Source organism: Phragmites australis, chromosome 2, assembly GCF_958298935.1.
Source record: "Phragmites australis chromosome 2, lpPhrAust1.1, whole genome shotgun sequence".
In the NCBI taxonomy this organism is placed as follows: domain Eukaryota; kingdom Viridiplantae; phylum Streptophyta; class Magnoliopsida; order Poales; family Poaceae; genus Phragmites; species Phragmites australis.
In genome coordinates this window covers 51,655,111-51,670,593 of record NC_084922.1, presented here as the reverse complement: position 1 = coordinate 51,670,593, position 15,483 = coordinate 51,655,111, and the positions used below count along the sequence as shown (strand labels likewise).

General features: G+C 39.3%; 1 protein-coding gene across 4 annotated transcripts; it reads left to right on the top strand.

The window, feature by feature from the left end:
• Positions 1-4,410: 4,410 nt before the first annotated feature.
• LOC133909717 (uncharacterized) lies at positions 4,411-14,451 on the top strand. Of its 4 annotated transcripts, XM_062352276.1 has the most exons (5): positions 4,411-4,647; positions 8,808-8,963; positions 12,207-12,662; positions 13,238-13,597; positions 13,706-14,451. In XM_062352276.1, exons 2-5 carry the CDS (start codon positions 8,842-8,844, stop codon positions 14,235-14,237), a joined length of 1,470 nt encoding a protein of 489 aa, XP_062208260.1. In that variant the 5' UTR covers positions 4,411-4,647; positions 8,808-8,841; the 3' UTR covers positions 14,238-14,451. The 4 variants fall into 4 exon arrangements, with proteins under 4 accessions (XP_062208260.1, XP_062208259.1, XP_062208258.1 ...); XM_062352275.1 differs by having other exon boundaries at positions 4,412-4,647; positions 8,814-8,963; positions 13,238-14,451; XM_062352274.1 differs by having other exon boundaries at positions 4,412-4,647; positions 13,238-14,451.
• The last annotated feature ends 1,032 nt before the right edge of the window (positions 14,452-15,483 follow it).

Sequence of the window (15,483 nt, the reverse complement as noted above, 5' to 3'; positions counted from 1 at the left end):
ATGGAGGTAATATGTCCTAAAGGCAATAATTAGCAATGTAGATTGGATTTGTACATGGGCTGAGCGGATAATGATCTGCGAGGGATTAGAGTTCTAATGGGTCTTCATTGTGTCAGCCTATTAGTGGGGTCTATATAAGTGGAGGGGAGGTTGTGGATGTGCTAATCCCACTACCTCAAAACCCTAACCGCTGCCTCCACTCGACCCTCCCACGAAACCCTAGCCGAGTTCGCGGTGCTAGCACACCGACACACGACGTTCCACCCTTGGACGTGTAGATACCATAGAGGCGTTGTCACTGGTGTTGCGGCGCTGATCGGTGGCAAGGTGATAAGACTGCTACGAGGAGGATACATTCTGTTTGTTACGATATCAACCACTTCCTCTACACCGACGCATGTGATGTTGGACTGGACTATGCCAACTATTCTTTCGCTACATTGTGCATCTAGTGTTAACAATCTATAATCCCCTACTCGTAAGGTCCTGATTGAATGCGGTAGAAAATTTTGTTTTGCGCTAGTGTAGCCTACCCGTTCCACAACAGATAATAGCATCAGCGCTGGTTCTTAGCAAGAACCGACAATGGTATTCAACTATCAGGTCAGTTCTAGCACTGGTAGTTGCATATCAACATTGATAGTCGAGTAGTGGGACCCAAATTTGACATTTTGAACACCTAAAAACTGAGACCCTTACTATTACTTATTTGCACAAGTCGCATGTTCTTCGTGTGAAATATGCACATGCATGACCTCTTGACTCCTAACCAACTCACCTAACACTCAGGGTTGACAGCTTATGGATATTTTTTTCCTTTTTGACCCTTTTCACTTGAAAATTGTTGCAAAGATTTGGGCATTAAACTTCTTCATATGAAAAAATTATCAACTTCAAAGTTATAGATCTTGTCGATGCTACAACATTTATATAAAATTCATTTCCATCTAAGTTCGTATGAAAAAGTAGTGTTCAAAACGAATTCGTATGAAAAGTTGTGTTCAAACATCGGCACCGATTCATAACATGAACCCTCACTAATATGTTGAGTATCAGTGTTGCTTCATAATATGAACTGATACTGATGTGTATTAGTGTTGGTTCATAATAAGAACTAGCATTAATATTAAAAACATCAATGCTAGTTCTTGTTATGAACTGAAGTTGATACTCAAATACATTTGCGTTGGTTGATAACTCGAACCGATGCTGATATTTGAAATATCAGGGCCAGTTGGTGTTATTAATTGGCGTTAATGAACTAGCGTTGATATTGAGTATCTGCACCAATTCTATCCGACCTCTGGCTTTTCAGGAGGGTGGGTGTCATGAACTGACGCTGATACTTCATCAGTGCCGGATCTAAAGTATCTTGCACTGACGAGATATGATTTTTAGGTAGTTGTGTAGTAGTGTATACCATGATTTTGTATTTGTGTTTGTTTTCAGAGGTGTTATTATGAATGTCACACCCAATTTTATAAAGAAAAAACTAAATACATAAGACATGCCAAGTTTAAATCTCATACATGCATTGACTTCGTCAGTAAATATCATTACAGAATCTATTACTACTTGGTACTAATTACAAAATGACTCGTGGCTCTGAAAGAAAGTACATGGCCGAAGCCTCGACAAACAGCGGAACCGTCCATCTACTCCACAGGGACTCAGCTGGGGTTCGCACTCCTAGCTGGATCCATCTCTGTCTAGGTACTTCATCCAATCTTCATGGTTATCTTTTGAGTAGTGATTATGGAAGAAAAGGGCAAGAAGCAAGATTGAGTACAAAGTTGTACTCAGCAAGTGTGAGAAGTTTATGCTATATTGGCTATTATCAAGAAAGGCTAACTCAGGGGTTATTTGCCAAGAAAGCAACCTACTACTTACCATTATAAAAGCAACCTAATTAATAAATGATATTGACTCCCCTGGGTTCTGATCACCCAAACCTTAACCAATTCAAAGAGACCCTTAATTCATAATTCACCATGACTTTGAGCTTTCAACCGAAAATTCCAAACTTTTAACAAAACATTTTTAAACATCCAGGGAGGATTTTTAAACCTAATTCCAACCATGGAAAAAAATTGGATTAAAAAAAATGGGGGGGGGGGGGGGCACCAGCAAGACCGAAAATCAAAAAAAATTGGTGACCATTGATAGCGGTGACCATTGATAGCAAATTAAATCTGGACCGCACAGCGCGGAAGGGATTTAGAAGTAGCTTGGTTTTGTAATCCAAATATTTTTATTTTATGCATGCGAAGGGAATATCTTCATTTGGTCTGATGTGTTATACTCCGCACCTTGTTATTCGCAGGCTGCCGGACCATGAAGCACCCTCCAATTTTTAGGGCATGGACGAGGAAGCTTATCCCCTTTCCTAGCGTAGAGGAAGAGAAGATCAACTCCTTCAGTTTTCAGTTCTGAAATTTATAATAATTTTTTAATATCTAAACAGATTTAAATAGAAAAATATTCTACTATAAAGTTATAGATATCATCGATAGATACAATTTTTACATAAAGATCATCTTCATTTAAGATCATATAAAAAAATTATAAATTTTTTTTTAAATATCATCTATAAAACACAGAACATATCGATACGCAAAATAACAATAGGTCCTAAGGCCTACTACAGGTAGCATATCGGCACGTATCAAAAGATGGTAGCAGCTAGGTGGAGAAAATATTGTATCAAAAGATGTAGATCAGCTATTGGTTGACGATTTGCTTGGTTGAGTTGGGCAATCTGTAACGTGGGCCAATGACAGCTCCTGGACCTCTCCACAGTACAGTAGATGGAATTCGGATCTGCTGCTCTCTGTCTGAAATGCAATGGCATCTGAGAAAATTATGAAATGCGTTTTGGTTTGTTTATGATAGAGTGTTTGATATTGATATTTATTTAGTTTAATGATTTTCGGTTTTACATGAGTTTTGATGTGATTTGAATTAATTAGGGATTTTATTTGAGTATATTGATTATGGACTAACTGGAATTAGAGTTAGATATATGTGTTTGTTTATCTTATGGTGTGCAAGTGATTATATCATGGTGTGCATGCGATTGATGTAACTTGGTGATCAATGACGGGATGATCGAAGTCAAACAGAGTGCTTGGTGTCGGACGATTAAGAAGGCCGGACAGAGTCAAAAATGATTCTGGCTGAACACGTGGAGGTCAAGCAAAGTAAGGAAGGCGGATGAAAACAGCATGTTAACAAAGTAAAGCGAAGGGGATACCGGTGCAAGTGACAAGATGGTTCGAGGGATCGGGAGCGGGAGAGACTTACCGACGATTAGGATCGTATGACGGAGTACACGTGTCAACATCGAAACACTTGCTTAAGGTGTGCGTAAGGTGTCGAGTCACGTTTTGAGAAGTGTGCAGTGGTTTCGCGGTTTTACCTCAAAACCGTGGGAGGACTGGAGGAGTACGAGACACTATCGCGAAGTTTGTGTCGAGGCGAAGCTAAGTCGTGAAGTCACCGCGGACATCCGATGAATGAAAAAGAAAATAGACTAAATTACCCTCGGTGGTAGGTAGAAGTGTACTATAAGAGAGATATTTTGGGAAAAAAACTATAAAACTTAAGATCAAGTTTTTTAGCCTATAAATAGAGCGATGGAGTTACAAGAGAGTTTGAACCAGCCACTTGAGTCCCCTTATACCACATATTTGAGAGCTTAGAGTTAGGATTTTAGAGAAGACAATGATGAGTATTTAGTCTATGTATCAGGTGAGAGTTTTGAGAGATAAATCTTTGTAATCCGTCTAAAATAGGGTGGACCTCTTTGAGTAATGAAGTTTATATTTTTGCATATGCTTAAATTCTCCTCTTCTAGTTTCTCTTTATTGTTTCGCTTGCAAGTTTGCAAATTTTTCGGTTTTCGGTTTTGATTTTTGTTTTGATTTTTTAGCTGAAATTTCAACATCTTGTGAGGTCGTTCTTGTTGCTAGAGATATAAAATTCATATACACACGCTTATGTGATGGGGTCTTGAATTTTATTGCCTCTAGACAATCAATTTGAAGAGTTTTATTGCTTATTGTTCATTTTTTTTTTTTAAGTTGTGATCTTTCGAGTGTTAAGACACATAGATTAATCTTAAATATAACCTATGATTCATATACCATCTGTGAAATCGTGTTGCCTCGATTTCTCTTGTTAAAATTTCTCTTTATTTTTACTTTCACTTGAGTTTTAAGATATTTTAGTGATCCAAATAGAAAAATATCATCTAATTCCTACATCATCATCACTAGCTATACAGTGAGACCTGTGAGCCAATAATTCAGATCCGAGCAGTGCTGGAGCTAGCTGATTGGTATGGAGCACGAATCAGCTCAGCTGCACCCACAAGTGGCCTGGCCTGGCTTGGTTCTCCACATGTCACTCAAAACCGACAAGACAAAATGCTGTCCACAAACGCTTCATTTCGTCTCCTCGTCTTCATTTCGTCTGCCTCCCTCCATCTCCACCTCGTGCTAGCTGCTCATTGACCGCGCGCGTCGCGTCCAGGCCGGCGTGCTCCCACTGCTCGGCCGTGAGGAAGGACGGTCGGGGTCAACGACGACGGGAACGCTCGGCCTCCTGCCGTCGTCGAGCGGTTCCAGCACAAGATGGCCACCGCAGGTGCGTGCGTGCGTCTGGGTTGCCGCGTGAGATCTGAACGCATGATGCCTCGCTTGCCTTGCGTCTCTCTCTCTCTCTCTCTCTCTCTCTCTCTCTCTCTCTCTCTCTCTTCTTGTGTGGGTTTCTTGTTGAATTAATACTCCTAGTCCAAGCTAGATGCGATTAGTGATTGGGAAATAACCATGTTTTAGTTACGACGCGAGTAGGATAATTAATTCTAGAGTTCAACCCTGCTGTGCACACGAAAAACTATGCACATATATAGCTTTCTTTAGCTGTTGTTCTTTGGGTTGTCCAGCATCAAGCTCCTCAACAGTGCGTGTTCTATGATCTATTCTCTTGAAGCACATAACATTAAATCTCAAGATTTGGGGATTATTTTCGCCTTCCCATCCTCTCTTGGAGTTGGAGATTATATATATTATTGCACCGTACCTGTCCTGACCTGAGCAGTGCTACGTACGTTCTCTGCCGAAAAGGCAACAACCATCGAACTAGCGAAGCAAAGACCGATCCAAGACGTGTAAACGGCCGGCCGGCGTTGTCAAGTGCAAAACGTCGGGAATTGAAGCTTGTCTTGCTGGCAACCTGAACTGAAGATGGCCTCCATAGAGCTAGCGCTGCCAGACGCGTGAACTGAAGATGGCCTCCATAGAGCTAGCGCTGCCAGACGCGTGAACTGAAGATGGCCTCAGTTGCAAGACCATAGGTACAACTGTTGTCGCTGCGAAACGTTCCGGCGTGCAGACGGAGTGCGACACCGGACGTTCCGGCGAGCTGCGAACGCGCGTGCACAGAAACGAGCGAGCTTGGCGAAAAACGAATGAGCTGGGAGATGGTTTCGTCAGGGGTCAAAACTGATCCCCTTCTTTTTGGGTTTTTTCTTTTATTGGTCCGTAGGCACTCACGCACTCTCCACACGATCACAACCTCCTGACCGATTCCAGCACTCGCGAGCTGAACATGCGCCACGCCTCCGCCTTGCTTGATCAAGAGCTCAACAAACTCTGAACTCACACTGAGGACATGACTACACAACAGAACTGGGCCTGGTTAGTCTTGGGCTCAATTATTAAGTGATTAGAACATACTTCATCTAATTACAAATGTAGATGTAGGTTGTTTTAAGTCTCTCCAACTATTCTCTAAATATAAGTCTTTCTTGAACTTCTATATATTTTTTTCTTTTTTATTCTCGTCTTACCCTTATTTAATAAATACTACCACTCTTACAAATAAATAAGTTATCTTTTTCAATGCAGAATAAATGAAGAACAATAAAATCATTTGATCTACTTTCTTAATCCTTATGCACAAATCTAAAACGACCTATCGAGGAAAACTGAAAAGCAATGCTACCATTCCATCTATAGGCCTCGAATATGAATGTCTAATTATCACTACGCTAACCAATTGGTGTTTTAGATCCAGATTCTTTCTTCTAATAAGGGCAGTGGGAACAAACAGCTTTGAACTCAAAGTATTGAAATTTGCAACTCAGTTATCTAGAGGCTCAAGATGAAAACGGGATTTCGAGCGTTTCCATACCGTCTTCTTTGCGGTGGGCGGCGGTGGCGCTGATGGTGAGGTAGGCGCGGGCGGCGCCGTAGCGCAGCTGTGGAGCCGGAGGGAGTAGGCGGTGCCTCCAGGAAAGGCAAAGGCGGCCGCGCGGGGAAAAAGAAACCCGTGGTGGTGGCCACGGTGCATAGGAACCCGCCGGCGGACAGTGGCAACCATGAATGTGTTTTTCTATGGAGGAACGAACAAGACAAGGGAAGGAGATAGAGAGAGCCACCTGGCTATTTTTTTATGGACAATCTGGCTAGTTGAAGAGAAAATCAGTGGCCCCTAGGATTTACAAATGTGTTTGATCTTCGAAAACGGCTCCTAATGATTATTGTGAAAACCATGATAACAGTACAGTAATCTAGTAGAAACCGGCCGAATTTTATCAAATTCTGATTTTTTTTAAATTTTAAATTTAAATTTAACCAAAAATTGATCGATTGATGAATACGGGGCGGACCTAATCGATCGGTTACCGACGATTCTTTCAGGTAGACTTTTTCTCGCTGCTGCCACTTTCTTATCCGAAACCAAAGTCTTTGCTCTGGGCAGCCGGGGCTTCTTAACAGTCCCTTCCATCTCAAATATAAGTCAATTTTAATTTATCCTAAATTAAATCTTTTAACTTTGACTATCAATAATAAAAAAATTATATAGATGGACAACAAAAGGTTAATGATACTAGATTTGTTATGAAAATCATCATCACAATTTATAACTCTTTTTATTTGAAAAAATATATTTTTATACTACTTACATTCTCAAATTTCAAATAGATATCGTTTTAGAATATGTACCGTCAAACTTAAAAAATTTGACCATTAATACACATAAAATTGCTCGGATTGGACATATGCAACTGATATAAGTGGATTCGCCATGAAAGTTTTTCGTATGATTATATGTTTAACAAATTCTATTACAAAATAATTATATAAAGTAATGTTAAAACATGTGTATTGAAGATCATGTCAATGTGCTAAATGACAAGTAAAAATGAACAGAAGTAGTATGTACTCTCTCTGATTGCAAATGTAGGTCGTTTTAGACTTGTGCACAGAGATTAAAAAAATAGATCAAATGACCTTGTTGCCCTTTATTTATTCTGCATTGAAAAAGAGAACTCATTTATTTGTGAGAGTGATAGTATTTATTAAACAAGGGTAGCAAAGGAACAAAAGAGAAAAAATTGTATAGAAATTCAAAAATGACTTATATTTAGAGAATAGTTGATGAGACTAAAACGACCTATATTTACAATCAGAGAGAGTATGTCACTGGCATGCTCTTAAAACTAGCCTTTTGCCATTAGACTGGTCGCACAACAATATGGCCTTTATCGGTTGTGTTTTTTAATTATATCCTTGATTTAAAACTTGATCAAGTTTGGTAGATTTTGTCATAGCGTTGCTTTCATTTGTGTTGGAAAATAAGGCACTTATAGATTTAATTTAATCTATAAATAATTTATTAGCGTAAACTGATAAACTAATATGTTCATGTTATCGGAGTATAATATAGATATGTCTATGATAGTATTGTATAAGCTTAGATCTACTATACTTAAAATTAGAGATCGCATGAAATAAAGTATGAGTGACATAGTTTTTACGTACTGATATTGCATTATGAAGATTACTGAGAATGTAGGTTACACTGTGTTAACGACACGATCGATCCTGCTGACGACGCGTCGGATTTATTGACGATGACAACGAGTGGCGCCCAAACGACCATAAAGACGAGCCGTGGTGCGAAAATTGAGCAGTCGCACTGATATTTTCCCAAAAATATTATTCACCCTCTCTCGGTGCAAAATCTCAAGAGCGAGAGTTTCAAAGACCTGCTCTCCCGATTGCCCGTGCACGCCAATGTCGGGATGGAGTAGACTACAGTGACATCGCAACAGCAAGAGGAAGAGGCAAAAAAAAAACCCTAATTTTTTTATAGACTCAAGTAATAAGAGCGTTTCCAAATTGAGAGCTACTCTCATTAGTAGTCTATCTTCTCACTCCAATAAGGTGGTGGTCTTTAGATATATATAAGGAGAAAAAACCTTACATCCACCTCTATTAGTAACATGGTACTAATAAAAGGTGGATCTCATCATGGGCTGTCTCTCTACAATATGGGCATTTGAGATTTATTGAGAATTATTAAAATTATATGAGTCCCTATAATTTTAACAATCCCTCGTCAGATCTCAAAGTCCCATAGAGATTTGCTTGTTTCCCACTGTTGTTTGATATACCAGTGTTTCAGTGAAGACTGTTAAATTGAACATCTACCTAGAACATCAAGCTTCACTCATTTACAACTTGAACAATGGACTACGCCTTGAATTGCAAGTTTTGTGCAAACAAGTTTCACCAGATGTCATAACTGATACTTGGCTTTCTGTAGGTTACCCCGCAGGTGGAGCATATAAATTGTACTACTTAGTCTCTTCATGAGTTTAATAGAGATTACACAAGTCTCACAGACCATATAATTTTTTAAGTATCATAACTCATAAGTTGGTTTTGATTGCAGCAATTTATGGTCTAAGTATGCAGATGCACCACGAAAAGATGTTTTATTGTACATATTTGCAGTTGCAGGTAATCGATCAAGAGCTCAAACTTATTAATGTCGATATCACCAGACTCGCCATGGCGAGGTGCTGCTGCATTCTTTCGTCAACCTGTGAACAGAACAGATGAACTTGCAGCTCAATCCCTAATAGAAGCAATCTACAATTATAATGTCAGGTACTCATCATCTATAAAGACTTATTGGCTTGTAAAAATTTGGGTTCATGTGGAAGCTGTAATGTATCCAAAAAATATACAACTTGAAAATTCATTGAATTATAAATAATTGACTGGACCGCATATTACACAACATTTTTTTTTATGGGACACTTCTTCCCACCTACACAATTCAGCACGACAATATATATTCCGGGGACAAGATACTCCTCACTATCTGTGACCGTGAGAACACACAATCTGCCTACGGTAAGCTCATTTCTCAATCACTCAAACTTTCATTTTATTTTGTCGGGGTGTATTGTTGATTTGAACTCATGAACAAACACCTACAACCTCAATGTCCATTACCAGTATTATTTACAGTTTTAGAAACTGAGAGCATGCAATTGATTTTGACTAACAACTTTCTATTCACTTCTATAAACACTAGTACAGAATTCATCATCCCTACCGGACAGTAGCGGATCCAGCCCATGTTAGGGTGGGGTGCTGGGCCTTTTGCTCTTAAGTTTTTTTGGGCTGGACCCGTGCTATGTGAGAGGGATTTCTTAGATTTTTTCTAGATTTTCTCCTTTATTCCTCCTGAGCTTTGTGGGCTGGGCCCGTGCTGCAGCCCCCCAGCACAGGCCCTGGATCCGCCCGTGCTACCGGATCAAAACCCCCATTCCTACTAGTTTTTGAGCAGGTAGGATGAAGATGGTACAAATACTCCAAAAACCGGTAGGAATAGTCACTACTAGTTTTTGTTGCAAACCGGTAGAAAAAGTCCTATTTTTTTAAAAAAAACGGTAGGAATACTATCCTACCAGTTTTTGTTGCAAACCGATAGGAAAAGCTGCCTCATTCTTACTGTTTTTTGAAAAAACCGGTAGAAATACGATCTCTACCGGTTTTTGTTGCAAATCAGTAGGAAGAGCTATTATCCCTACTGGTTCTTAAGCCCTCCAATGACTATTTCGACCATTGGGGCCAAGAACCAGTAGGGATACACTATCCCTACCGGTTTTTGCAAAACCAGTAGAGATAGTGGTATTCCTTATGACGTTTTCTGTACTAGTAAAATGCTTTTTAATGAAATGTATTTGACGAATAAATGAGGGAGTATATTTTTATTTTTTAGTTTGGTGCTTCTTTGCTGACATTCTAGATATCTCGCTAATGATTTGCATAATAGTTTGCCTTGTGCTTTATTTTGCTAAATATTTCCTTCATATGTTGACATTACGTAAGAAATCATCAAAAGAGACAAGATATTAGTGACGACCGCTCAGTATACGTCACTAATGCACTATTAGTGATAGGTTAAATAACGACCCGTCACTAATGTGTGGCTCGGATTAAGACTTGACCAAGACCTGTCACTAATGAGGGGTTATTAGTGACAACGAGATAATAACCTGTCACTAAAGATAATAGTGACGGGTCACCTCAAAATCCATCACTAATGATGGAATAATTAGTGACGGGTAGATAGCACACTCATTAGTGACACGTGACCTCAAAGCTCGTCATTAATGATGGTGTCATTAGTGACTGGTAGAGAGAGCACACTCATTAGTGACGGGTTACCTAAAGGCTCATTACTAATGAATCAGTCATTAGTGATGGGTAGAGAGGGCACGCTCATTAGTGACAGGTGATAAAGACATCCGTTACTAATAGCTGACTCATTAGTGATAGGCATTTAGGTGACCTGTCACTAATGACTGGTCGGATCCCGAGTCATAGATGATTGGGTAAAAAATTCATAACTTTTTATACTAACTCAGATGGGGAAAAACTTCATATGAAAATTATAGCCCTCGATGAGGTCTACAACTTTGTAGTTGATCACTTTTTATTTGAAGCCATATAGATGCATAAATAAATATATATAAAGACTATCGAATAAACCACACACAAGACTACAAACTAAAGTGTTGGATCTAATATAAAACTAGTAGAAATCATCGAAAAAGACACACACAGAGTCACAAAGTTAAAAATTATAAATTCAAAGAGTTAGAATTTATACAACCAAATATCCAGCTCCTATCAAAGTTCTTCTAAGCCTTTTTTGGTCAAGAAAGGTACAGATCTAAAGATATGTATTTTTTTCAGATGCGTCTCCTCGTTAGCATCGAAGTACAGGTCAAATGTCGAAATCGGACTCCATATACAAAAGTTATGGCTATTTTAATAAACACTGCACGGGTTGAGCATAAACTTTTTCATACGGAGTCGGATGGAGACAAACTTTATATGAATATTGTAGAACTCGACGAGATCTACAACTTTGTAGTTGACAAAATTTTCATTTAAGATCATTTAGATATTCAAATAACTATTTAAACGTTCAATCAGAAGATATCAAAAGGATTGATTTTGCTATTATACTCAACAACGAATGAGAGGTGAGATTGTTAAAAGGGTCACGCGCACAAAGCTTACTTCTGAGGTCGTGAGTTCGAGTCTTGGAATCGCGCTACTTGTGAATGGTCGGGTGCGGTTGGGTGAGCAATGACTTGTTAGGTGCTTGGTTGGGTATCAAATTTTTTTCAGACTAAAAATTATTTCCTCTTTTTTATTTTTTAAAACACATATTAGTGACAAGTTAGGACTAGATCTGCCACTAATGTAGAGTCATTAGTGACAAATCAGATCTAGACCCACCACTAATGTTTGTCATTAGTGACGGGTTGAGTCTAGACCTATCACTAATGTATAGTTATTAGTGACGGGTCGGATCCAGACCCATCACTAATGTGTATCATTAGTGATGGATCCAGACCCGTCACTGATAAGTCGATATTAGTGACACATTAAGAGTGACGTTACTAATAAGGATTATCACCCGTCACTAATGTGAATTTGTCATGTAGTGTGACTACATGTTGTCGGGTGTACTTTACTAGATTTTGATATTCTTTTCCCCTGTTGAGTTGATGTGGAATAGAAGTGGACTATAATTTTTATTTAATTGCATCAGGCTGGATTTGAACTCGAGACTCTTGGCTCTTATACCATATTATGTTACATAGGTTAACAAGTACTCCACCTAAAAGCTTAAGATGATAAGAAAGGGCAGGTTATACTTTAACATTCCCAGCCGACATCTTGATGGACCTTTCTTAGCTTAATTCCATTTCCTCATTGTTTTAAATTTTTAACTCAAATATATTTTTCTAGTTTTGGTTTAAGCCAGTAATGTAATGATGTTATCGTTTAACATTTTCTTTGGGCGTTTCCTACTCATTTCAGGTGCTCGATTTCTTCAAATTTGCCTGACATTGAGTACAGAAGTAGTGACGGAGAAATAGATACCATGCGCCATGTGTTCCGATGGGATAAAGCCCCATATGAATTCGTGTTTCAAAATGGATTCGAAGCAAGGCGTCAAGACAAAGGCGCTTCAGATGAAACTTACTTCAATTTGGAGCGTTATGTAACTAGCGGCGGGAGGCCTCTGGACACTCGAAGGGACACAACTCATGCCTATGTTAGCACTACCATAAGTAGCTCCTGGTATCCCAGTGTCAACCCTGGCAGTGTACATCTCTTATACCGTTATGAGATATATGCTCCTGGAGGAATATGGGTTTCTCAAACATTGGGCAACAGATATAGCTACAGTGCTCAAGATGAGGTTGCCTTTCCTGCCGGCATTGCTCCTCAATATATTCGATCTGCGCAAATTTTCGAACTCACAAATGACAGGTGTTTCTTTACCACCTAAACCTTATGATATTGCAACCTTAACTTATGGTATCGCAACTTTTAATGATTTCTCAAAACTTTTGTTATGGTGTAGAGGGGGATAAGAAATTTATTGAAAGCATTTGGAGCACATATGCTCTCACGTAATCATTTGACGGTAGAACACAATTTGCCCAGTAAAACCTAATAAGAAGACTCTTGTGTGTTGGGAAGACAAATACCTCAAAATGGCTTCCCTCCGGACTTACCAAGTAAAACAAAGGCACAAAAAAGTTAAAATTGGACAGAAAATCAAAGTGAATGTTCGGTTGTTGACTTTTCACCAAAACTTTGTCTTCATTACGCCAAAAAAAAAAAAATGTCTTTCCCACAAAAGACTTCTTAATGGGCAAAAAAAAAAGTCGGCAACAATTACAATACTTTTTTTTTTGTGGGGAGACAATTACAATACTGACCATGAAGGATGGACTCGTTCTCTCTTGTTACATTTGCAATCATATTACATGAACCTGTTTTATTGAGCATATCTTACAAGTTGTCATTTGTAACAAATAAACATACATCTCCTGCCGCAGCAAATATACAAGACGGAGAAGAGTGAATACCATTCTATACAGAAACAGGAATTTCAATCCTAATTCACATCCAGCGAGGAGGCTCAGAATACAGAGCCCAGTTTGCCATTACATGGATGAAAATAATCAGAGGAGGAAACTAGTAATTCAGGAAGTCCCAGAGCGACAGATGTCAGTGGACGATGCAAATGATGAGGTGAATGAGTATTATACAGAGGGAGCCACTGATGTTGACAACTACATCGACTCAGCATTTCGCTCTACACGGAAGAATGAAGCCTATATTTTCATCAAGGAAGAGAATGTTGTCATGAACTACGGTCCTGCAACAAGAGATGACAAAATAATCAGCGGCCTAAGGTACATAGGCAATATTTTCCACTCTCTTGTGGGCACTTGTTTTGCCGAGCACGGGATAGATGCTGCTTTTGGTTGCCATGACAATGATGGGCTTTTCTGTGCTCGTAGTGAAGCAATGATCTTTTCTGGGAATCTTTGTGCAAGGATAAACTTTGCGCCACGGACCACTAGGGATCGGATTATACAAGGTCCTAAAACCATCAGGCAGATGTTTCCCTTCTTCAAAGGGACCAACTTTGAGAAGGGGATAGATGCTGCATTTGAATCCACTGTGACCGGGGAAGCCTACCTGTTCAAAGGCTCAGAGTATGCTCTCATCGACTACTCCAAGCTAATCCTGATCGAGATACGCGCCATAACGGATGGGTTCAAGTGCTTTAGCAACTGCTACTTGTTTGCAAGAGACATTGGAGCTGCCCTTGCTTCTCATGTGTCCAAAGACGCCTACCTGTTCAAGGATAACAACTATATTCTGTTTCACTTCACCCCTAGGGAAACGAATCACTATATCATTGGGGGCCCCAAGGAGATAGTTCCTAGAAACTGGCCCTCATTGAAGGGCATCCTGCCCCGCAAGAACAAGGCACTTGACATTTACGAGTCCACCCAACCAAACCCTGTGCGCGACCAGGACGACTAGTAATGACATTTATTTAACTATGCATGCAAAGTGTGTTTGTTGATTCTGATTGTTCATCTGTGAGTGGAGAGTGTGTGTACTTGCCAATGGGAGCGCCTGGCGTCGCTCGCTGGATTCTCTTCCTGTTTGTGTAGCTATTACCTTGCTGATAATCCTATATATACAGTCGGGTATATGATGATAATATCAAAAATTAACTAGATGTACTTCTTTACGCATCGGGACCACTGTCAACTATGGGCATCTACAACAGTTGAGACAGGTGCTGCCTGCCTGCCTCTACATCACAAAAAACAATTTTAAAGACCATATATATAGTGCACTGTCTTTAGTAATTAATAAAACAATACCACTAGGCCCACATGTCAATGTGCTATATTACTTCGTATTAAAAGGCCCCCTTTGTACATGCCCTAACTATATTATTGTGATTTATGAAGAAAAGATCGATGATTGCACATGTGAAGTAAGTGGGAGGAATTTAAATATGTTTTCACTTAATTTGCATACAATTTTTTATGTCAGTTCATAAACATATTATTTTGCTGTTGTAAGCACCAATGACATACAAACATGTTTATAAATCAATGGTGATACAAAGTTTATTGAAGTATAAATAAATTGTTCATCTTTCCTCATCAGCTTAAAATTTTAGGTAAATTAGTTGATGTATACAACTTAATATGGTATCAAATATAAAGATCCCGAGTTCAAATAAATTACAGCCCACACCTATTCCATGTCTAAGGCCTGAGAGATCCTCTACGTAAGGGTGAGTGTTCACTAGTACATAACATGTTTTTTGTACCCGTTGAAAAATTGTATTCGTAACCGGTACAACCAAGACGGTGCGAATGCCACTAAATTATTCCTACGGGTTCTAGAACTGGTAGATGTTGAAGATTAGTTTTCGATAATATGTTCGTAAATTGATTGGATACCTTCGAGTGTAGGGATTAATCACGAAACGAGACAAACGATGTATACAGGTTCAGGTCTCCGATTAGAGTAATACCCTACGTCCTGTGAGGGTGTTGCTGTCGTATATTGATGATCTCAAGTACAAGCAATGTGGTTAAAAATATTACAAAGAGTAGACCGGATTTAATCTATCCTAAGGCTCAAGTCGCCGAGTATCTCCTCTGCTAGGTCTTGATGCTTGCCTCGAGTTATCTCCTCCTTTCTCCTCCCCCAGCCTTTTCGTCTTATATAGGGGACGAGGTACCGACTCCTATCCAGCCATAGT